We start from the raw sequence: 25,579 nt of genomic DNA on the forward strand, positions 1-25,579 counted from the left end.
GTAATTGACTACTTTTTTTTTTTTTTAATGGAGGCATGAACCAACAAGCTGCTGGCCTCCAACTACATACGCTGCTTCTCCCCTCTCCTGCCAGAGATGAGCCTGTGTTCTGGCACATGCTTATCTTGGCATGGTTGCCATAATGATCTGGAATAAAGGTAGGAGCACTGCAATGGGTACAAGAAACTAACCTTTAATGGTTACAAATGGTCACATTCCATAATGGTATCACACTCATCATATGCCATCACGCTAGAATTGCGACAACGTACTGGCTGTGGGTTTGCCCCCACAGGGTGTTACTGGTGAAATAAACTGGTTTAGTTTGATAATAAAAAAGGAGGACGAAAGATGATCCACATTTTTCGCTGCCACTCACATTCCTAAGGGCGGTCCTCATGCGGGAACGTGCTGCTTGGGAAGAAACGTTTCTGACAATATACTGGAACGTCAATAAATTTGAAAAATTCAAAGAAGACATGAAAACTTGACACCTCATGCATGTAACTGTATATTTATTTCTTTTTAAAGAACACTCCTTAAATGTATTGTAAATCAATATACAAACTCAGTTTCACAGAATTATAATCCACTAAATAGCACAAAATATAATCCAGGTTGTTGGTTTCTTTGTGTGTGTGTGTGTGTGAGCGTGTGTGCGCGCGCGTGCTCACACGCATGCTGCTGGTGGTAGTGGTAACCCACCACACGTGTTCAAACACAAGCTCAGGCTCCACCTGACTGTCTTCTGGAGCGAACCTCACCACGCTGGAGACCCTGCTCTGGAAGACTGCGACTTTCCTGCTCGTGAATCCCGCTCATGGAAGAGAACGGGGTGGTGGTGCTCTCTGGCAGGACCACGCTCCTCCATCCTGGATTGGGAGGGGAGGGAAGCCTCCCCTGAAGCCGACCCAGGTACCACAGTAGGGAGTGACCAGCCGTGGTGTTCACGTGTAAGGAACCACCTTTTCTTCCCGCTCCAAACCCCTCTCTGACATGCCAGGGCACCTCTGCATGACACCTACGCCCCACATTCAGCCCTGGCAAGCAGGGGACTGCCGGGGCTTGGCGGGATGCCACTTGTCCAGCCAGCAGGCCGGCTCCTCGCCCAGCTCCGTGCGGCCATAGGGGCCTTGCCACCCTGCTGATGGAGGCAAGGGAGCGGGTCGCACCATGGCTGGGCTCGGCCTCCTGGTAGCCAGCAGCGCCCCAGCTCCATTCCCAGCAGCCTTGCCCGTGCTAGTGAGTCACACAGATGGCACCAGTGATGCGCTTGCACATATTGACATGGGGAGGAATGTTTTCCCATAGATTTTAAAGGAGTATATAGATCAACATGTTCACATAAGACCAAATACTTTTAATATATTTATAACTGTTTTATAAAGCTTTGAAAAAACTCACAATAGCACATCGTTTTACTTTAATGCTTTACGGTACTATCAGTTTAAAATCACAATCAGCACTTAAGTTATAGTCAATCCGGCAAACAAGAGACAAAAAAAAATTACAAGAGTTAAGAACTGACTGATACATCCTTTATCTTTTTTTTTTTTAAACTAATGCATAAGTGCAGAATAAGATAAGATACTCTAGTTTAAATATCTTGTTTTACAATATACATTTTGTTCTAATTACGCAACAGTAAATCCCATGCTTCACATAGAAAAGCAATCCACAACATTAAGAAAAAAATTTACAATTTATGAAACAAAGTAAATAAATATTAGTATTACAGAATCAGAGCTGTACATAAAAGCTGTTCAGTTTTAATCATATAAAAATATGTTTTAGTGCAACCTCACATATATTGATGCTGTTTTGCTTTACATCATTTAGATCCAAGTGTCCAAAAAAGGAAAGAAATTACATTTATTACAAAGCAGATACACAAATTCTAAAATATGTACAAATTACTGCTAAAAAAATGCTTATAAGAATATAAGCAAAGTAAAGAAAAGGCACAAACATCTGTACAATTTAAAAGTACCAGACCCAATAAGAATTTCAAATTTAGTTTTGGTCAGGTTCATGATGACGTGTTATTTTATCTAATTCTTTTGATATAACAAAAGTATATATAATAGCAAACTACTGTAACTTAGAACAGGCATGCTGTAAAGTTGAATACTTCCTCTATCTCTAGAAAAAAAAAAAAAAGGTGGGGTAAATGTATGGGTGAAAGTCTCCATGCATCTCAGATCAATGTGGCTTGCTCTTCTCAGATGACGGATCTTTTCTCTCCTGTGTGCTTGATGGGGGGTCGCTCCTGCTGTGAAAGCCCAACTGCCGGACGTCCACAAAGCTCTTGCTGTAAAAGGTGGGATGGGCTAACGCAGTCTGTGATGTACCAAAACTGTCCTGTTCACCACCGTGCAAGTCAGGATGGGTGGCTGAGGCACAGGTCTGGCCCGGCTCAGATCCACTAAAGTGTTTAATGCTAAAATGTGCACTTTCTAAGGGTTTCTGGTGAGGCTCAGAAGGCCTCTGCAGCTGCTCCGCGCCGTGCAGAACGGCTTCTTCTGTGGCGATTCGCAGAGAGGCTATGGCTTTTGTACAAGTCTGTATGTTCTCCTCCTGCTCCCTCTCGGTAGCTACGACACTGTCCTCCGACATGCTCTGTGTCAGCAACAGCAATGGGGAGGAGGGCGCGCTGGAGGGAGTGGTGGGGTGCAAGCTGTGTGGAGAGGTACGTTTCTCGTGGTGCTTGGAAATACTATACGATTCTTTTGTAAGGATTTCCGCAGTTCCTCTTTGCTTCTCCTCAGAGCCTTCCCTCTGCAGGGCCAGAGCGGACGGAGGATGTAAACCTGAAAGGGCCACTGGTACTGAATGGACCATCTGGATACCCCCAATAGGCATCATGGGGATGGGCGCTCGGATCTGTTGCTGGGAGTGTAGTGGAAGATGACTGAAGACGTAGTCACTCGGACCTTCGGGGAATGGGCTCGGCCCGCGGGGCTCCATACCTCCTTTTTCTCCATACATGTTGAAGTAAGGCCCCTGAGACAACCCCCTTCTCTGTAACCAGAAAAGAAACAAAAGAAATGTCAGCGCTGCTACTAGCAAAATTCTTGTCTGACTGCCAAACCACCTATCTGCTTTCCTGTCTAACACAACCTCCCATTCACACGGCACCTTTCGTCCAGATGGATCCCAAAGCATTTGGAAAACTCCACTAATTGCTTATCCAAACAACACAGGAGGTTTTGCTGAGCTCAGCCCTACAGGGCTCATGCCTCTGAGGTGAAAGGCAGCAGCTAGTTAAGAGTGTTCAGCAGCACAATGCAGCAATTTAGGTCAGTGAGGAGTATTATATTCGACTGAAACTGCGGGAGAGAATTTGGGGTAGATAGAGTTACATTCCCCAGGAGAAATTTGGCCAGGAGACTCATCTTACCCTCTTTTTTGGCAAACTGCTCAAACCGTGCTGGTATTGGCAGTCCACCCTGGGTATCAAGACTTTGTTGCAGAAGAATACAAGTTCGGATGCTCTTGCCACCACTGCTTGGCCATATGGGAAAAATCTGACTCTGTGTATGTATTTTCTGCCTGATGAGAAGATTCTGCTCTGGAGCCCCAGAGAAGGCACTTGTTCCTCCTACCCTCCACCGTGGGCTTTACCCAACCCTTGATGAAAGAGGATGGGTATTTCCACAGAAGTTCCAGCGCCTCAGTGCAGCAAAGACCCAAATTTGTATAGTCATTAAGCCAAGGGAGCACCATTCTGTCCCGTCTGTAGTGCAAACAATAAATGGCAACAAAAGCACAGGCATTAGCTGTGAGTGAAAGTGATGATTCTGTTGCAGGGAGACTCACCCACTCATAATGGGATTGAGAAGAATGAGGGATTTTGTAACAGCTAATAAAAACCAATCTCGCAATATTGACATTTTCAGTGCCTTCCCATTAGTTCCTGCCTTGGAAAAATGAATAGCTCCATCTCCACTCAGTATTAAATATGCCCTGGGCTTTTGGATTTCTCTTTTCTTCATTCTTAACTTTCAAAATTTGTTTTCCATCTGATGATTAAGTATCATTTATTGCTGACTAGAGGAGTAATGATGACAAAAGTGCAGGATGACATTTTCCTAATTGTGTGTGGGATTTGGCCACACAACTCCTGGGGACTCCCACAGGAAATTAGATGAACGAAAATGCTCGTCTCTGCTCTGCAAATTGACCAAACACCTCTCAACTGCCCCAGAGCTGTACTGCTACTGCAGCCTTGGTGTGTCAGACCGAGGACTGTGCTGTTAAATGCCAATGCATTGAAGTGGCAGCACTTCACTGCTGGGAAATCCTAGCTCTTGAGGCACTAGGCAACCTCTTGATCCCATCCCGGGGAACTGGTTTAGGGGGCAATTAAAGATTCAGTTTCTGCACTACCCAGGGGCTCAATCTCACTGTGCTCTGATGCTTTGTCCTATTCGATATAAATCAACGTCGAGACAGGAAGGGTGACCCATAATCATCAGACTTGAACTTAAGGAGATGTTATTATTCAAAAACTAATCCATGTTGGGAATTTTCCTATTCAGAATGTGAGACACTTGAGTCTCATAAAGGATAAACTGTCATAAGAAAGCACAGTGGCAGCACATTACACTGCTGAATGGTGAGAAATTTACAGAATAAACTGCAGTTGCCAAGCCAAAGGACACAGTTCACCTACCATGTCAGTCCTCCCTATCACTAACCTCACCTCTGCACAGCTGCTTGCCCTCTTTTTTTTTTTCCATCTTTGGTCTGTCAACTCATTTCTCAGTCATACTGTCCTCTTGGCTGTTTCCTAAGCCATGACATTTATCACTATTGCATCTGATGTGAACTTGGGCTAAGGGGAATAGAGCAAAAGCAGCAACAACAACAAAAAAAAGGAGTAAAACTCGTTGGAGAACAAACCCCTAACACAAACCTCACATACAAATCTCTAACTGAGAAAGACACTGGCTTCATGTCATACCCGGCCACGGCTTCCAAAGGGAATAGAGCAACAGTCTGTCCTTGTCGGATAGAGGTGGCTAACATGATAGAAACTGCTACACACTTCAAGCTCAGCAGTATCATCGAATAGATGTCTCATATGCATATTTTTTACATAGACAGTGACAGTGTGTGCACATCCACTGGATGCCTTCCAAGCCTGGCTGAGCACGTATCGGATTATCTTTCTCTAGCTCTGGCAGATAAGTTTGGAAACGACAAACATAAATGGCCATGGGCATTAATAACTGTTCATATCTCTTACCCTGCTTTTTTTTCCTTCTCCAATATTTATTATTTTCATACCTACAAGCAGGCACACATCTGCGTATTCACAGGGAAAGCCTGAATGTTAGAGAAGCTGTCCTCTTTTAACAAAGATCCTGAAAATCCAAAGACTTTATTTTGTTGACAGGGTGGGTATTAGATCTCATCACTGAGCACCCTGTAGAAGTCACAGTGCCTTTCTGCAGTGCAGTCAGAACACATTGCTGCCAGCACAGCGAGACGAGCACCTCTCTTTGTCAGGTGATGGGAATCCAGATCGCTTCCTATTAATTTGCATTGGTTGCAGTTTAGTGTATTTCCCTCCAACTCCAGGTGACATACAAATTCCCAAGCAGCAATATTCTGTGGGAGCTTTTCACTAAACTCTCTGACCCGGTCATAAAGCTAGACTGCCACCCCACACAGCAGAGCAAAGCCATATCCAGCTTCATAGGTCCCCTGGAATGCCTCGGGGGCAAGATAGGGTTTACCCTGTGTCTGGTACATCACCCAAAACAGGCTGTGGGGGATTAAGAGTAAGATCACGTTTCAAAGAACATCACCCTTCACAGACACCCTCCCAGCAGCCTCAGACCACAGCTTGCGAGAAGATGGAGGGTGGAAAACAATCTCTTTGATTAGCATATCGCAATGTACTTGAGGCTTTTCTAAGTTAAAAAACAGGAATTGTTAAACTATATGGTGAAATTCAATAATGGAGCATATTACTGATGTGCTTTCTAAAAGATGTGATGCTTAATAAAATGACCATAAAGCTGTGTGGACTCCAGTTTCAGGACCAGCTTGATTTGCCATCCTGCTGAGAACCTACCGTAGCAGCCCACATTCACCAGTGGACCTATTTGCAGTTCATATATTATATGTAGTTTTTATGCTGGCTGGCTGTGCAGGAATGCATTTCACTCAAGATGATAGAGTACTGAGTGCTTGGGAAGGGATTTAATACCCATCTGTCTGGGATGATCATAGCACTTTTAAGTCCTATCAACTTTCAAGTGGATACTGGGGTGCCTAACTTTCTTCAGCCCTTCTGAATACACTGAGACAGGCTCCAGGCTTTAAAATGAATGAGAGGTGGAAAACCCCAGCAAAATCCACTACCTCCTAGAAGCTAAACCAGTTGCTAGGGACGAGTTCGTACTGCTCACAGCAAGATACAATCACAGTCTCAGTGTGTCTAGCCTTGGGACTGGAAGAAGCAGCAAAAACTCTGGTCCACTCTTGGAAGTAGCAGGGTGCACTAGTGCGAGGGACAAGCAGGACCAGAGTGAAACTGTTGGTGCAGGATCCCACGTTCATTATAAGTGTTGTGGGGTTGGAGGGGAAGGTTGCTTTGGACTAGCCCTATGCGGTCCACCCCTTCTTGCTCACTTGAATGACCAGTCACAGATAAGTGCACCTGCTGCACTCCTGGTGCACTTCTGGTTTCACTTCATCTGAAAACAGTCCAGGTCACTTACTCCAAGACTGCTCTGCAATGCAAGTCAAACCTGACAAAAGAAACATATGCCTGACCCAAACTAAAATGCCAACAGTGATGCACAGAAGCCACCTTTCCATTTCTCCTTCTCTCAGGACTGGCATAAAATGGCTAGGGAGAAGACTCAGAGCCCTTTAATACTGGCACCAGCTGCCTCAGAGGGACAGAAACCTCTGGCATTAAAGGAAGAGAAGATCCCAAATGTATTTAGAGTACAACAGGGATCTGTCTCTAAATTTAAAGGTGGGCATTTAATTTGCCAGAGCCAAATGTGCACCAGCACCAACTGGAGCCTTAGGCTACTCTGGAGAGAGCATCTTGTTGCAAGAGTGTATCCTGTTATTAACTGCCAAAAAAAAAAAAGTCTATTTTTCTGTATTTTTGTACTTTGTACAAAAGCAGTTACTTTCCCCATGCTCTTTTCCACTTCCTAAAGAAATAATTTCAATTACTTTCCATGTGGTGCTTTCAAGGCTAGAGCACTTCACAGGCTCCTTGCACAGCACCACCAAAGTGCAAGAACATTGAAAGGCAAGAAACATGAAGGGGAACTAGACCAGCACTGGCCAAAGAGACTAGAGCAAATACATCCATTTTAGTGGAGAAGAAGAAAATCTGGCCTCTTCTGGAAGCTGCAGGCAGCAGAAGCACAAAACCACTAATTCCTGCAAGGACTGGGAACCCTGCGCAGCTCTGAAAGAGGAAGCAGGATTGTAAGCATCTGCATGACTGATGCAGTTGCTAATCATGTTCTGATTTTCTGGATTTCACTTCTCTGAAAGTGAAAAACAGCCTTTATTCCGTTTTCTTCTCTGACAGCTTTCATTTATAGCAAGCTCAGGTGTTATTTGTCTTCCCACACACCGAGTATAATAACTTGTGTTTCACCTAAACTCAGCTACTGTTTGGCTAAAGTATGTTTTCCAGAGAGGCATCAAGCGGTGAGGAATCCATCTTTTCTCTCTTGCAGTTGTTTGTTGAGATGGAATATCATCATCACTTGTGATTCCCTCATTTAAATTTGCCTGGGATCTGCTTCCAGTGACATCTGTGTTCAAGTTCCAGTGACTGTACTGAGGTCTGGGCTTCTCTCTCAGAACAATCAACATGCTGCTGAGTTACTGATGCTTTCTGTAGGACAAATGATCTTTGACATTGGGTTTTTCACTGCCACAGACTCGATGCTACCTCAAAACTAAGGTAAGTGCTAAAAGCCCATCTGGCATGGTGGACTTTCCAAAAGAAGGAGCTAAGGGTGCTAAAAGAGTCCTTACAATGTGCTAAACGCCTTGCTGGAAGGTGTGCATAACACACAAGGCAAATATTACAGCAAGAACTGTCAGATGGCCAAGGGTGACAGTTACACACCCCTTGCCAGCATCATCACACATCCAAAATCTCTACTACAGGGTGCCAGTGGAAGTGTCTCATGCAGGACACCAGGGACTTGGGCTCCCCACACAATGTCAGCTGCAGCGTCTCATGTAATCCCTTTCATTTGCTACTCAGATATCATGACTGTTAAACTGGCGGTTCTTTATCCTATTCTTGTGCTTCCTTACTTGGTGAGTAGGACTGCTGGCTGGATTTGCATCCTCTCTCAGCTACACAGTGATCACCCCTATGACAATGCAACAGGGTTTCAACATGCCCTTTCTCAAGAACAGCTTAGTCAGCCACCCTGCTCTGTGGTTCACCCCAAGCAACTTGCCAGGCCATGGGGCCATGTCTAAGACACGGGAGAAGTACCTGCGTTGCTCTCTCCTACACACGTAGCTGTTCACATTGCAGCTTTCTTTTATTCCCCTGAAAAGCTGGGAAGTCACTTTTGAATGTGCCAGGCTGGCATCATCTCAGCTCTGTTCATTCCATCCCTGCTCCTGCCACTCTGCCCAGCTGCATCTCTAGCTCCATACCCTGGTGCAGATAACACATCAGCCTGGCTCCACAGACAAATTCACCCAGAGCTCTGGAAATGCTGAATTTATGAGATCAGTGTGTAATTCTTCAGTGTGCAAAGAAGAATCACAAAGAGCTACACAAAGAGCTGAGAAGACCAGAGACAGAGAAGCAGGGAGAAGAACCCTGCTGAGAGGAGGGCAAGGAGGCAGGAACCCTGAGGCCTGTCACAGCTTGCCTGGGTTGAACCTACTTGTAGGGGCTGATGAGCCAGGCAGGGAGAGGGCCGCATCAGCAGCAAATGTGGGGAGGGAAACATACCAAACAAATAAATAAATAAATGCATACATAGTGAGGTCATTCCTTAACTCTGAAGAACAAATTTATTTGTGGAGAGAGCGCTTTGTGAATGCTAGGGCATGTCAAAAGTGCCAAGTTGGCAGTTTCTGAGAGCTGCTGCACTGAAAGGCACCAGCACAGGCAGCAGCTGTGCAAGTTTTGCATATTTCCGCTTCCACCCAGACAGTTCTGTCCCTGCAGAAACACCCAGCCGAGGTGGCACTTTCTGTTGGGCAGACAGCCGCCTGCTCCTCTCACATGACAATATCCTTTCAACTCCAGTCACACATCCTGACTTTGATGGGCACCCTGCTTTTTTTTTTTTAAATTTATTGTAGGTGTTTTTATTGCATGAAACAATACGTTGGTGATGGGCACCACACTGCTATATCAGGGCCTTAAACCCTGGTCTGGGCTTGACCCCATCTGACAGTCAGGAAGGCGAAAGGTTTTACCGTGCTGTAACAAGCCCCACACGCCATATAAGCTTCCTGGGCTGTTTTAAAAGAAAGGCTGGAGTAGTTAATGTAAGACAGCCTAATTTCATTGAAGCTAAGGGAATTACCCAGGCTTGAACCATGTGAAGATTTGACCCTTGGGCAGACTCTATGGCACCTAACTGAATTAACATCTCAGCCTGGTCCATGTCTATTCCAAGTTTCTTGCATTCATCCCAGGACTTCCCACTGATTCTCAAAGCTTCTTCTACAAAGCTACGAAGTTTTTTAAAATACTATGCACAGATTAGGTAAGAGCACTGATGTTGACAACAGGAATGAAAATACTCTTTTATACTTACTGAATGCCCCACTGGAATAGATTCAGACTGTAAATATTGACCCATGGACAATGCTGGATTATGGTATAAGCCCCTCCGGGGAGACGCCGCTCTAACGGAGGCCATATATCTCCTCTCTCGCCTAGGAGACAAATCTCTTCGAACAGATGCATCTTTTCCTGGTGACATTGGTCTCCTTGGCGATAGGTGACGCCTTGGTGACACGTCCCGTCTTGGTGATAACTCTCTCCTCAGCACAGCCTCCTTCCGTGGGGAAAGGTGCCTCATGGGTGAAACATCTCTTCGGGGTGACAGATGCCTTCTAGGTGACAAATCCCCCTTTGGCATTAAATACCTCTTTGGTGAGTTATCTCTATAGGGGGAAGAATCGTAGCCGGGTGACGACTGTCGACTGGAAGGTGAAAGGTCCCTTGGAGATGAACTTGGGTCTAAGGAAAGCACGTAATCCTCATCCATGCAACTAGGTATGTCCAACCTGTCTTTATCGGGCTCTGAATCGGTACTCTTACTCTGGAAAAACCTCTGATATTCTGTCATCTGTGAGTCTTCACAGGAGTCGCTTGGTGTTATAAGCTGAGTAACCTGAATGCTAGGTAAAGTGACCAAGTAACTGATGAGGGAGGAGTGTCCCACGGAAAGGGAGCCCTCGGGGGAAGCCCCCTGCGACGCCCCAGCTGAGTTCACCGACAGGGAGGAGAACCGAGGGGGCTGCGGGCTGGTGCTTCTTGATCGGGTTTTTGGTGTTGAATCTCCCTGAGTATCATCGAAATCATCCTCATCTTCATCGTCATCATCGTTGTCATCACCATCCTCACCATCCGACTCCTCCGCATCAGAAAACTGGTGCTCTGCTGACAGGCCTGCCAAGTTGCTGCTCTTCTCTGCCTCCTGCTGCATGTCCTCCATGTTTTCTGAAACAGCCAGGGCAAGTCAAAACAATGAGCACAAACGCCACCTTTTACACCTTCTGCCACTTTCATTCCCCACCCAGCACACCTGCTGCCATCACTGGATGCTCTTCATCTGGGATGGCTGTGTAAAGCCATTCTTCATAATCTCAAGCCATAATTTTTCATTATAATGCCTTAAAACTCTACACTTGAAAGGAAGTACAGAAAGCAAACTCGCTCTACCCCACCTTGCAACTTTGCTAAATGCTGCCATCTCACATCTAAATTGAAAAGATTGAGAACTCTGCATGAGACAGATGGCAACAGGTCGTGCTTTCACTTCTAGCTCCTCCTCATGTATCTTAAGAACAAATGTAACTCAGACAAATAGATCAGATTTATTTTTTTATGGTTCCTGTTTATTAAAAAGATGCCTCTCAATTAGAAAATGCCCCAAACACTCCCATGCCAGCCACTCTGCTGAAGTGCAATGAGTCATTTGCATACTCCAGAGGCCATTCCAACTAAATGAAATCATTCTGACATACCTGCTTCTTCAGTTTCAGCATCATCTACGGATGTCATTGATACTCCAAGCTCCAGGCATTTTTTCATGTGTGCTTTAGACTTCATATGTTTTGTCAGATTTCCTATGGATCAGAGATTAATCTAATTAACAGACAACAACAAAGATCACTCTCCAAGCCAGGTTTTGATGTATCTTAACTCCGTTATCCTGCAGATTTTTTTTTTTAGTTTAAAAAACCCCAGAACAGACAGGGTTGACTCATCCAGCACATTGCCCTCAGAGGCTATTTTAATGACAGTAGGTTTTATATCTCAAAAAACCCCCCATAATATTTCAAATAAACTTAAAATCAGGGCCTGAAAGATATATAGGCAACTCTCCAATTTTTCACATGACATTCATGCACCCCAGCAAGCTAAAAAAATCGCTTTTGGATGTTCTCTATGCCTGCAGTCTATGTTCACTGTATGTACAGACTGCCTGGACATTAAAAGTACAACGCACACCAGCCATTCAGGGCTCACACTCCTACTTTCACAGTGGTACTTCCAAGCTTACGGCTCTCGCATTTACTTCACATGTAGGGTCCAAATGTTGAGTGAGCATAAAGCATCAAAAATATATTTGTTGGAGACTTCTTTCTGCAAGTTTACCATCCAGCTGCAATCTCTGAACTGAGAGGAGCTGTACTGATGGGGGAACCCCAGGTTCTGCTGCCTGCTTTGGAGTACGGATCTGAACCAGACGCAGCAGGGATTTGAAATCAGATCTCCCGTTCCCCTGAGGAAGCAACCTAACACTAGACTATTGACTTTCTGGAGTGACTGTCTTGGTCTGTTTTTTCACAGATAAGAAAACTCATTTGAGACTGGTCCCAAGAGACATATCATGGCAAAGAATCTTCAGCACAAACGCAAGCTAAAGAAAGAATATTGCTCTAATCCATTAGCTACTCCAGTCACATTTGCAATACCCAACGGGGAAGGCATGGCACAAGCAAACCTAACCACTGTGCTTCTTAGCTCATGGAAAGCACTCTGTGAATGTACCTGTGCTGCTTTTGAGACTCCAACTAATGGCTCCAGGTCGTGCATGTGGCACAAGCAACCTGAGGGCAGGAACACTGCGCCACTCTATTGGACAGTGGAGGTGTGCTTAGAAACTCCCAAGCCAGGCTCCTCTCCTCTGATTTTCAGTTCAAATAATTCCCTTCTCAGGAAGAGTTTTTTATCGCTCCTGTGCACTGCATGAAAAGTCTAAGTTGGCCACTGAAGCCTCTGGATGGCCAAACGCTCAGGGTGTACACTGAAAACCTAACTACCTCTGAAGGTCTGTCCCTGACTGTTCTCAGTAAAATAGGAATGATGGTTATGAGGCTGACAACTGCTCATAAGCAGTAAACCACCAGTTAAACACTTATACTTTGAAGACCTACTTAATCTCTTCCTACTCGTGCCCTTCTTCTGCAACACCATACCACCCCCTCTCGGTTTCTTTTCTCTGTCAGAAATCCCATCCTCAGCAAGAAGTTTCACATTTCTTTCCATGCCATCTCTCCTGCCTGTAGTGTCCTCTCTGAACGTAGCTGCAAAACCACTATCTTTCTTCAAGTCCCTCCTCAAGACCCATTCCTCCAGCGAAGTCAAATGTAAACAATGAACAGCTCACCAGACGGTCTACTGGGACTGTGAATGAGCAGCTCCTTGTCTTTGTCTTTACAGTCCCATGAAAGTTCTCATCTTAAATTAGGTTGATGGGTCTACTACCATCCATCGGCTATTCCCATCTTTGGCAGACGAAGAAGGGCTGGAGTCATGGAAACTATTACAATTCTCTAAACAGCCATGAAGCTGCACTGGGATTTTGGGAGAAATTTCCTTCAGCTTCCTTTCTCCCCTTTCAACTAAGTTCACCGCTCTGGGACCAGAATCCGTTTCCCTTGTCTGCCAAAGGGAAGCTAAGAAACTGAGAATCTAAGGCTCATTTGGGCTGTGCTACAAAGAAATGCTACCAAAGAAAAAGATTTTTTTCTTTTAAGGAGAAAGTTGCAAGGCAAATCCGAATTCCAAAGAATATCATTATCTGTGGCCTCAGGGTGACAAATGGAAGCTTTTTTCTCTGCTGATAAATACATGTGAACACAAGCTATCAGATCTCTATTCATAATTAATGTCACAGTGGATGGAGTGGCCCATCTGGGAGACATACATTATTTATAAACTTGAAACTGACCCACTGTAAAGCCCGTGAAGGCATGTTTTCCTCAGCAGCTGATGCTCGGCTTCTACATTATGTCATAACAAGTGTACTCTCCTGGTAGCATTTAAGTGTTGCTGCAATTAAACTTTGCACGCTGTAACAATTTTGGCAGAAAATATTATTTGTAAGGACCATTGTATGCTACTACATTTTCTTTGCAGACACACGGACCAGCCAAGAGTCTATAACGAAGCTATCCAAGGAGTCTTGGAGTCTCACAAAATCCCTGGATCAATTCAATAAAAGAGAACAACCTCTCTCGTGAAGTCCTCTATACATAAACATGATCATTTTATTCTGAAGGCAATTCTCTCCTTGACTGCAAAGGGTGCTTGGAGCCCAGATGGCAATATAGCTCAAGATTTGTTTGGGTGGTAAGAGTTCAGCAAAGAGGGTACCTTTAGTTTTGAAGGCAAAATTGCACAACTTGCATACGTAAGGCCGGACATCAGTGTGAGTGCGGATATGTTTTTTGAGCATGCTTGGCTTTTTGCAGCGAATTCCACATTCTTCACAAATGTACTTTCCTCGGCCACGACCTCTGACATAGACATAATCCTCATTTGATTTATACCTGTTGGAAGAGGGCAAGCATATAAATAAATCATACAGACTCCGGGTCACGTACTTGCACAAACATCACCTCTATACATCTGATCCTGATCCTGTATGGATCTCATCACCAAAAATCCACAGAAGCCCATAGGAACTACAGACTTTTCAGGCTGGAACTCAAAAAGTGTTTTCCTTTCAAGGAATGCACTGGTCCCAGTGTGTTTAACAGCATGAGACCAAAGGGTTGCATTAGGAGAACAGTGTAAACACCTCATCAGGGAACAGATTAGCTACCGTTCCTCCAGTCACAGCACAACGCCAAACACGAGTCTGCAGGTTGGCTTTATTTCAGTTAACTGTAACGCAGGCATCTACCACCACTGAAAACAGTGTCATTTTGCAGCAAACATTCATTTAACTATTTCAGTGTATTTATCTCTTGGGATCAGATAAATCATATCCTGGAAATGCCTGTTTCTCCCCATGAAGCATTAAGGGAATGCAGATGACTAGCAAGGATGTACACTTTTCCACTACAGATGTCCAAAGTTCCTGAAGATGGATCCCTCCCTACCAGATACCAAGTGAGTTCACTCAGGTATATGCAGCTTTAGGAATAAAATGGGTAACATCCAACCTGCATACTTGGCAGAAAGCTGCTAAAAGAATTTTTCTTAGCACCGCTGTAAGTGTTCCATGCTATTTCTGCTAATTACATAGTGTGTAGTTACACAATAAATAAGATGAGCAAATCTAGGTAAAGCTGCACATTGCCTTTGCTATCATGATAAATTGTTAATACCGAAATCTAAAAGGGCCCAGGGGATCTGCTTGGTATGTTCTGAGGTTTGAAAAGCACTGGGCTTTCCCTAGAGGAAGGATTTCATCTTCATTCACCCAAAGTAAAATCCAGAAGCTGTGAGAACTGAGATATAATATTTTTTATCCCCTCTGTCCTCCATTGCCCTCTCTCTAAGCAGCACTAATAAGTACTTTTAGTCATCCCGTGGATGCGCAGCCCACAAAATATCCTTGGTACTGACAGTGCTTTAAATAAATATGGGACTGTCTGAAAGATTCTGTTAGTGTGATGATAAGTCTACAAGAAACAAGTGGCAATTTTGGGGTTACAGAGCTGAAACATTTTTAAGTGTGCTTGTCTTAGATGAACACTTCTTCCATATGTTCAGCTACATCACTGGCAATATAAATACTAAAGTTATATCTGAGGAATCCATAAAACACTGTGCCGTTCTCATGTCCATCTTGTTATCTATTAAAAACACCATCTCCTCCTTCAAATGTGGATGCCAAAATTATCTTTCCTTCCAGTAAAGTTGCCCACCTCTCTTTACCTTCATTGTCCCTGGCCCCACAGGCAAAACTGGCACAATCTAATGCTATTTAATGTTTAGGCATCTCTCTAGCAGGCTTTTTTAATAACATCTCTGGGATTCTGCTCTCCTGTCTGCCGCGATTACCAGGTTCTCTTTCATAGACATATGCCAGTGATTCCTAGTCATGTCTCTATCCACTGCTTCATCAGCTACCTCCAGCCTTCCTCCCACAGACAGAAAAAAATGTCCATTATTGTTTGAAAGACTGCCATTTTTTATTTTTTTCATCTCTCCTTACAGTCTGATTTTGCTGGGTTGGAGCCTACCATATCCTCCCCTATTGACACTGGCTAAGATAAATGCTGTGTTGTAACATGTGCTTTTCTCTTGCTCCATCTCTGCTGTTCCTCTGCCTGACCTCATACCACCAGCTTCTGTCACCTGTCAGATCCCAATGGGCACAAAGACAATTAGACAAGATCTGTCTCCTCATCATTCATATGCACAGTTCTTGGCCATAACTGAACTTGACCCTGTAAGCACACTCCACCATAACGACAGCTGTAAGAGAAATGACACGCACAAATTTGACATTTAAAGAAGGCCTGTCCAAAAACTGAAACAGCAGAAGACCAAGTCTACAGTGATTATCTTTCCAGCCCCTAGGATCTCACTATTAACTTGTGCCTCTCTCAAATCTTTCAGCAATCTCCCCCTTCCCACTACACAACGTTCATGTAGGAACTACAGTCACTGCTCCCCTAAGCTTAACTTGAAAGGGATGCTAGTGTCAAAAAGTATTAGCAAGCCTCACAGTCCTGCAGTTTCTATCCACAACGCTGTTTTATTGGGGATTTTCAACTGGACTCTATTACTGATAGATCTAGAAGACCAGATGTAATCAAACTCTGAACTGTCAGGTGTCAGTGCTGTCAGATGACAATGTCATTAAGCCAGGTGAGTGGGCATGTTTGCCCTGACCCTCCTTTCTTTTTCACTTTGCACCATTAGTAACTAACAAACTGTACTGCAGCAAGTACTGAACTTCAAATTGAGTCTTTTCTTCGAGGAGCACTGCTTCACATCCCATCAGGGTTTTGCAGCCACAGATGATGGAAAACAGATTTTGTGATTCAGATAATTTCATCTGAATCAAGCCACCTGCCAGAAGTAATAATATGGTTGTTAACTTCTTCCTTCAAACCCACCCTCCACAGTGATGCTTACGAACTGCTCTTGATGGGCTCTGGTGCAGCAAGGTGGTGATGTGCTGTGGCATCTACTTTTTGCCTCAACTCTGTTCAATCTGTTCCTTCGGCTTCTCACTCATCCCCAGCCCTGTCTATTTGCTGTTTGCCCACCTGCCACTCCCCTGGCATGAGGCAGCTGCCCAACATCCCTGTGGGAAAGCAGACAAGCTTTCCCACAAACTAAAAACTCTGACCACCAGAGTTCTTTCTGAACTACAGATTCTGAATTGCTTTCTTTGCACCTACAAACCCAAAGCAATCAAGAAGTCAAAGCAAATACACTCCCCAAGACAAACGAAAATCAAAATGAAAACGCCCTGCCAGAGCAAGATATCCCTGTGCACAGTTCTCTGTTGAGAGGAGAAAACGTGAAACAAAGACAATAGACATTTACTGCATGGTTCAGTGCACAACTTGCATGTGCTGAGATGATACGAAGATGAGCCTGTTTAGAGTAGTGCAGAATAAAGAAGAGCAGAACAGTGCTACAAACAGCCAAGAGCAAGCAAGCACAGAAACCCACCCATGTTCAAAACTAGCTTTCAGAAATCATAACAAACAAAAACCTGAAGAGGGGGACAAATTTAAAAGTCAGAACAGAGAACAATAAACAACATGGTTATAATGTCTAAAAAATACTTGATCCATTTAAAAATAGCCAAAATAACGGCAAGAATGAATCTACCCTTCCACAAATAATTCCTATACAAAATATGACAACATGATGATGTATAAGGAAAGACTGGACTTGTTAACACCACATCACCTTATTCACTGTAGCTTTGCAGGTTATGTGCTCCTATAGAGGAAATCCCAGTCTATTGTACAGATTATTTGTCCCCCGCCTCTCCGAACACTAACGTGCACATCAAGGTTTCTTATGTTTTGTTTTACTCAAAGGATATCTAAACATAATCAAGTATTACTGGGAGACATTTCTAGGTGAAGTGTGAATGATGTGACTTTACACGAATACTTTCACAGACCTTACTGGTGTACAGGGAAACTTAACATAGTGTAAGCAACATACAAAGTTTCTTCAAGGAGGTATTAGATGGTAGAGGTGTTCTATAGACTGACCTGTCTCAGCTCAAACTGATCTGAATCCTCCTTTAAGTTGCTTTTCTGAGCACACTGTTGCTCTTCTGACCTCTCATCACACAGCTTACATTAGCACAGACTATCTTCAGCTGAGTGATCCAAATTCAGAAATGGTACATAGTGGGAAGCAGGCAAATTTTATACTTCAAAGTGGGTGTGAGTTGAAGCAACAGCTCTTTACAATTCTTGTAAACTTAGCCTCAACCCTGAATTTGGGTCATGCTCATGTAGCCAGCCTAATGGCTTGAGTACTAAGACAATGCACTACAGAGAACAGACAGGATGACTGTGTCTGGGCCAGTGTACCTAGAACTATCTCCAAAATAACATTTTTGGTCTTTCAGGCAAGATGTAGGCTATGCTCCCTCAGTGTTGCAGACTACAGAGAAATACAAATATTAATTTCATGGAGACTATTCAAGCGGAGCCAAAACACATGATGTGAATGGACAACTGAGATTTTCAAGGCTCCGAACTGACAGGAGAAAGAGATGGATGTACGAATTTCTCACACCTCCATCCTCATCTGTTTAGTTACTCCAATAAAACAGTGTTGTGAGACCATCTGATTTTGGCAAGACTGAAAAACACATCTTGTTCAGCCACCTGACTATTCACTACTAACAAATGACAAATAAATCGCAGTATGACAGAATTCTGTAAAAGAAATTCAACAGTATCTTCCATTTTAGAGTATAGTGCATTGGAAAACAAGTGTCCATTTCATTTGCTGTTTATAACAAGCTTCATATGCCTTAAAACAAGGTTAATGGGCTTTCAGGTCTCCTTTTTCCCCTCTCTTTGTTATTTGTTTCTGTTATCACTTGAGTGATAGATGGCCATGGTAAAATTAAACGTTATTTAATCAACCATACATGACAGATCTATGGATTAGGCTTAGACGCCATAGACTTCATTGCCATCTTACATTTTATCTCCAAAATCCAACTTCAGTGAATACTGAAAAATTACAAGAATAAGAGTAGGCATGCATAGCTAACCCGCTCAAGTGAGTGGAGGTACACAGAGTCTAAAAGTGGGAAGATATCCTCATGGGAGACATTAAATACAAAGAAATGGTATAAAAAATACCAAAATATTAACCGTTTATCCATTTCTTTATGACCTAAGGAATGAAATAACAATTTCAAGTGGGAGCTTTCACAGAGGAAGAAACTATAATTGTCCTAATAGCAAAGTAGAGCCAAGAGTAAGTATACAAGTACCTTGTGGTTTGTTTTAAGACTGACATATACACAAAAAATAACAAGCTTGGGAACTACAAGACATGGCAGGAATACAGGAGACTGTTCACATCCTAATTCATTCATATTCATTTTCAAATCTCTTTAAAATGACAGGCTGAGCTTGAAATTTCCAGTTGCATTTTCTTACCCTCCTTCAAAGATTTTAATTCGTATCGGCTCAGTTTGTTTGGATGTAATGTCTTTATCTCCATGAATGTCTCCTTTTACTCTTTCTTTTATAATATTCCCCACTACTTTCTTTTCAAGCTTGCTGCCAAACAAGAAGAATGGCTCGTGTTTCATCTGTAGAACAAAGTCAAGGAAGGGTGTTACTGCTGGAGCAAACAATAAATGCACACTTCATTTCAAGCACTTTTAACATTCCAGGTCAAAGCCAAACTCTCATTTTGGTGTAACTCTATAAAACTAATTAATTTGTCCCATTTAATCTGACAGAGAATAAGAGAGGGGACAGCATGGACAAATTTCTATGAGATTCTTGTCAGAAAAGACAGCACTATATCTTTCCTCAGGAAAAAATCATGGAAAATAGAGATGGAAAAGCCTTAGAAGGTAAGTTATTGCCATTACAGAATTTTCCCTGGCATCATTATCTAATGCTTCATCCATAAGGAAGAGTCAGTATGTAAAAGACATTAAATGGATCTGAAGATCCTTACTCAATTGTAGCTTAATCGTTACTTATGAATGCTCATGGATGTTTGTGTCTAATACTGTTCGAATCAGGACAGAGCAAAAACAAAGGACAAAATAAAGGGAGGTAATGTATCAGGCCCTGGCACACATGAAGGGAGGGCTTTAAAAGCCTCAATTTTTACATCTGATTTTGAAAATGGAGACAGACAGCAGAAATAGCAGAGCTTGCAGAAGGGTAAATTGAGGCTCAAAAGTTGTCATGGGAAGACATCTATCTGTTTTCTAAAACATTTCTTTCTAAATCATTAACTTACATTTCAGAGTTTGCTAATATTTTCTCAAATAAAGATATACTAATGTAATTTTATTAAAATCTCTTATTTACCTGAGCAAACTGCTTCCACGCACTTGATGATGTCAGTTTACCAGCTCCAGGTCTATGCATAGCAGCCAGAGTGTAGATTTCTGTGGTGTTTTTTTGCTTGGACCTTAGAAGTGCTAATGTGGTCTTTGTACTTAGCCCAGATGGGTTTGGGTTACATGAACTTATACACCATGATGCATAAACAGAAGATTTGAGGGTTGGTTGCTGAATATAATTGGGTTTCGTGTAATTTAGGAAACACCAGCTCACAGTAGTGGTAGTGCGCAGACTTGGGAACTGAAGGATCTGCTGAAAATCTGCTACATCTGTCAGGAGAATGGTTGAGCCTGTGACTTTCCCACCGGCACTAGATGACATCTGGACTAACATCCCAAGAGGCAATTTTTGATGCTTCAGGTGGTCTTCTGGCTGAATTTCTCCCGGTGGCAATGAAGACCTCTGTGGACTCATGCTCATATCTGAGGCTGTTTCATCCACATCCAGTTCTTCTGGCGAGTCCCTTCCTTCAGAAGGTCCGCTGGACTTCTGCCCTGGTGATGTGGAATCAAAGCTGGAAAGTTTCTCCCTGCTCAGTGGGAAAGCATCTGCTGTTGGCATGCTGACAGGTGGGAACTCTTGAGATGATGATGAGGACAGCGGTGAAGAGGATGACATGGATGGTAGATTTTCTTTTGGCTCGGTTGCACAGCTCTGCCTTACTAGTTGGGGTTTCTGCATTCTTGGAAAATCTTTCTTTATATCTGAGTTAGTTAACTCAACTGCACTTAGTTCCTCAACTATCTGCCCATACATTTTTTCTTCTTTGACTCGTTTCTGCTGCTTGGTCTCCATGAAGAGCTCCAAGCTGCTGGCAGGTGAAAGCATTCGCTTGCTTCCTCCCAAGGTAGAAACCATGTCAGAACTAGAAGGCAAACACAGGGGAATTGGTGGCTCCAGCCCAAGTGGTAGTGTCTGTGGCACTTTCCACAAAGGATATTTTTCTAGCCCTCCGTGCTGACCCAACATCTGAGCTATGTTAAATCCAATTCCTTGCATGGTTGCATTAGTTGCCAATGTTCTTTGAGAAACAGTCTCATCAACTTTACAAATTACGATTGCAGGACTGCTGCTCTGTCCAAGGATCTGGGAAATGCTTGTGTACATGACACTACCGTAAGATGGCACATGGGTTTGAATCCTGACGGGAACAACTGTTCCTGGCAAAGACTGTACAGATCCATCACTTGGGGAATCAAAATCTGTCTGAAGATGCTGCTCAGACGAGGTATCTGTTGGTTTAATGCTATGGTCTGACTGGTACTTAACAAGAGTATTTTTTGAATACTGCCCAGATGTTCCTGAGTAATGCTGGTATGCTTGCTCTTTAGCGTGCACATAATCAGCTGGTTTCTTTCCAATAAGCTCTGGCACATGTTCCAGGGGATAGCTTGGAGGAGCGTCTGTCTGGAAAGGCTGTTTGACATAAGATTTCTGCAGCTGTTGTACAAAATGATGCTGGAAGTGCAGAGGTTCTGTGCATGACTGCCACAAGACAGGCTGCTGAGATGGTGGTAAGTGAACCATACAGACAGCTGGGTAGGGGAACTGAAACAAGGTGCTATGGACAGGGGGAAATGGGACTTTTTCTTGATGTGCAAATAGCTGCTGCTGCTCTGATGGATGTTTGTTAGGAATATAAGGTGCTTGTTGGATCAAGGGAGTCCTTAACATTTCCGTGCTGTCTGCAAGAAGAGCCTGTTGCTGGGCAAGGTGGGATGAGCTGTTACTAAGCTGAGCACAAGAGCCAATAGCCTGTTTTCCAGAGTCATCTACCTGAATGGGCTGAAGTACAGAGGAAGGGGAGTGATGCCAGGCAAGCTGGGAGGACCGAAGCCCAGCCTGTGCATGTTCCATCTGCTCCTGCTTTATGCTTTGTTCTGTGCTCTGATCAGTCTGGGAAATCTCTGGAAAACCACTGAAGGAAGCCTGGCGAACCAAGAAGCATTTCTTCCTTTCTCGGGATGGAGACAGTGCCATAGTAGGTGTCCCAGCTGAAGAGGCATGAGACAGGTTCCCGTAATCAAAGGATTTACTTCGGATCTCTGGGATTTCAGCAGCATGAGGACAGGGCATCTGTTCAGATGAGCAGCGTCTCATTTCCCTCTGATGGTGATGCCCAGGGACAGAAAGTGAGTAAGCACCAGCTGGAACTGTTAAAAACTCAGACTGTTTTCCAAACTCATCTTGTTTGGAAGGCGTAATGAACTTCATATTCTCCTCTCTTTCAAAGGACATTGAAAAACTTGAACTGTGGGACAAATTACTTTCTTGGCTAGGGCTGCGAGAGAGGCTTGTACCTGTGGACTCAAAGCTGGATTCTCCGGAGGAGTGCTCCATGTCAGCCAGTCGTAATCGCTTCTTTTTGGGTGGTAGCTTTTCAGCAGGTAGTTGAGAAAGGGTTTCACTTCTCTGGGGCCACTGGAATTCTTCAGTAGGTCTTTCCTGCTCTTTACTCTGCACTTCTTTATCTTTCTCAGGCTTATCTGGCTCCTCTGTGACACGAATTTCAGGTACCTGTATGTTGTGCTGGCGAACCAACCTGGGCTGCATATGATACGGCTGAGGCTGCTGGGCTGGGGATGACTTACTGCTGTCAGCATTTTCCGCTTGTGGAGCTCGGTCTGGGCTCATGGGGGACTCACAAATCTCACTCTCACATGTTTCAGATGGTGAATAGATCTTTTCCTGCTGGCACGCAATATGTTCTGTAGATTCAGACCTTTCAAATGAGTTTGGCCTGCTCAACGAATTTGTGTGCTGAATGACAGAGATGACATTTCCAGGTGGCTTTCTAGCCAGTGATTCCGCAGTCTTTTCTTGCTCTGCTGTTAAGGATGAGTCTTCCAGAGAAGCTGACGGGCTTCCAGACTGCAAATAAGGCCTGCAAATTTCAAAACGCTCCACATGGCAATGGGTAGCACTGTCCAGGCCTTGAAGGGCAAATCCACTTCTTGGCACTTCCTGAATTTGGGATTTGGGATCAAAGTCCAGAGGCTGAATTCCCCCAGTGGTGCCAGTCGTACTGCTGCAAAGCATGGGACTGTCTTCCTCATCTCCAACACTTTCCTCTTTCCTGCGCTTTCTGTTTTCAAAAGTTGTTCCCAGCATGGATGGCACCGTCTGAGATTGTCCAAGTGGGTCAACAAAGTACTCTCCCCCCTTGTTCATCCCACCTAAAGTTGGTGAGTCCCTGTAATTCTGCTTCTGAGCTTCAAATTCTTCCCACTTTCTGTAGTGCTTTCCACTGGCATCATAGTCGTAAAAGGTCTTGTCTCCTTTCTTCTCTTTTAAGGATGGTCCTTTGTCACCTGCTGTCTGTCTGCTGGAAGAAATAATGATATTTTTTCCTGGTCTTCCATGATAGTCTGAATCGGAGTGCCCCTCCTGCACAGAGGGCAGTTCGAAGGCAGCCTGTCTTCTCAACATCCTTTGGTGGGATATTCCCACTGTTCCGGGGTAAAATACATCATCTGAGCCAGTCATCTTCTCATCAAATGAATGGCTGCCTCTCAGAGATGGGGGAATACTGAGGCTGTTTGCAGAAGAGGTTGGCATGGAGTTACTTCTAATAAGAGGAGAGGAATCTACTGGAGGCTCTAGAAGTATGGGTACGTCACCTTGCTGACTGGCCTGGTACAGGCTGGATTCACTTTTGATGGATGATGTGGATGTCTGGGATTGTCTAGACTCTGTATTGCTGCCTGGATAAACTTGTGTAGATTTAATAGTGCTCAAATTACCAGAGTCAATGAGTTCTTCTTTATTTGGAGTCAGCTGAGAAATATGTTCCTCAAGCATCTTGATATCTAATCTGTTATTTAAAAGAGGTAATGGCTCTGCTTTGCCCTTTCTCCCCATTAAACTGTGTTCCTGATTTGCTGTGGCCACTGTTAGTGCTGTCCTTTGATTAATCCTATAGAACTTCCCAAAGATGATCTCTTCATAAGACTTTGCATTAGTATTTGGTGGGCTAATTTGCTGCTCAGCACTTTCTGAGCGGGAAAAATAACCCGAGTCAGTGCTTCCTTTACTGTGTGGGCTCAGGAGGTTTAACGACTGCTCAGAATCTTGCCCTTTTTTCTCTGACAGTCTTAGTGCAAGTCGCTGTTTAACTGTATGAGAGTCGTCAGACTTGGTACTTAAGGATGGGTTTTGCAATATATCAGAGCCAATATATGGTGAACTCTCACTGGGTAACTGAATTCCACTTTTAGGGATAATCAAAATGGGCACTTTCATTGGCCCCACCAAGGACTCTTCCATGGAGGAGTGAAAACTGCTCCTGCTAGCAATGTCCAGGGGGAGCTGCGGGACAGGGCTCAGTTTGTCAGACCCTTCCACCAGGAGTGGGGTCTCCTCATCAGTGTCCGTGCTCTGCTCGCCGTCTGAGTGTATTTCAGCTTCCACATCAATGTAACTGGCATCTAGGTCCAATTTCGAGACTGCTGACTCTGTGAAAGGTACCAATCCTGCTTTAATTGCATGGGCATGTGACTTCCTGTGCTTGTAAAGGTTGCTCTTCGTCTTGAAGGAGAAACCACAAGGAACACAAGGGTACGGTCGCTCCCCAGTATGAGACCTAATATGCTTTTTAAGTACACTAGGTTTGGCACAAGCCCGATTACAGTAAGGACAAATGTACTTGCCAGGCTTTTTGGGTTTGTGCTCCTTTTTGTGAGCATCTTCTGACTGATCTAAAGATTTCTGTGAATATTGGCTGTACGCAGGGTTCAAACTTGAAATCTTCTTCCTGGAGAAACCTCCACTATGGCTATGCATATGGAAAGGAAATAAGTCCTCTGAAGAAACTGACTGCAAGTGGCCAGGGAACTGCCACGGAGGGCCTTCCAAGCTCTGATGTGGCTTTATGTTGTGCAAGAAGCCTTGTGGCAACGAATGCTGTGGGAAAGAAAGTGAATGTTGACATGAGTAGGGACTCGGACGATGTTGTGGATATTGCTTCTCCGTGACTTGCTGTGCAGCTTCATTCGATGATACCAGTTTCCCAGAACTAAAAAGTTGTGCTGATGCTGTGTTTCCTATTTGCTCGTGATCTATTTGTGGTTGCCTCTGTACTTCTTGATTGCCAAAAGTGCTCATCTTAATAACAGCTGAATGTTCTTGCCTCCATCTACTTGGTACTTTAGCAGTTTCTCCAGACCTTGAGGTAGCTTTTTGCCCTATAGCTGTGTCCCCAGAGTCCATTTTGTTACACAAGATCTTAAGTGCTAGTTCACTTGAAAGCTGTGCAGACACATGGAGTGTGTCCAAAGCTGTGCTTTTTAAAGTTTTGTTGCTCCCATTTTTCCAGGGTTGTTGCAAGTTCACAGACTTTTCTTTCTCTTTGGAACTTTCCACGCAGTAGTCTATAGGCATTAGATTTCTGTCTGTACACTAACGTGAGTATTATACAGTTCTGTTCATGGCAGGAATTTTCCTAAACAGTTTATTACACATTTGCAAAGACTTGTTAGAGCATTTGGACATTTTCCATTGTTACTAAATACTGAGATGCAGAATGACCCAGAGATATTCGTGA

The 25,579-nt window shown here is 43.9% G+C and overlaps 1 protein-coding gene across 1 annotated transcript; it reads right to left on the bottom strand.

Moving 5' to 3' along the window:
- Positions 1-539: 539 nt before the first annotated feature.
- HIVEP2 (HIVEP zinc finger 2) lies at positions 540-25,260 on the bottom strand. Its single transcript, XM_084261338.1, has 6 exons — positions 20,002-25,260; positions 19,108-19,262; positions 13,868-14,043; positions 11,230-11,331; positions 9,792-10,702; positions 540-3,021 (listed from the first exon to the last, which is right to left on the bottom strand). The coding sequence occupies exons 1-6, from the start codon at positions 25,243-25,245 to the stop codon at positions 2,203-2,205; spliced, it is 7,407 nt and encodes a 2,468-aa protein (XP_084117464.1). The 5' UTR covers positions 25,246-25,260; the 3' UTR covers positions 540-2,202.
- Between the last annotated feature and the right edge of the window lie 319 nt (positions 25,261-25,579).

Source organism: Gallinula chloropus (genome assembly GCF_964237585.1).
Source record: "Gallinula chloropus genome assembly, chromosome: 3".
Lineage (NCBI taxonomy): Eukaryota > Metazoa > Chordata > Aves > Gruiformes > Rallidae > Gallinula > Gallinula chloropus.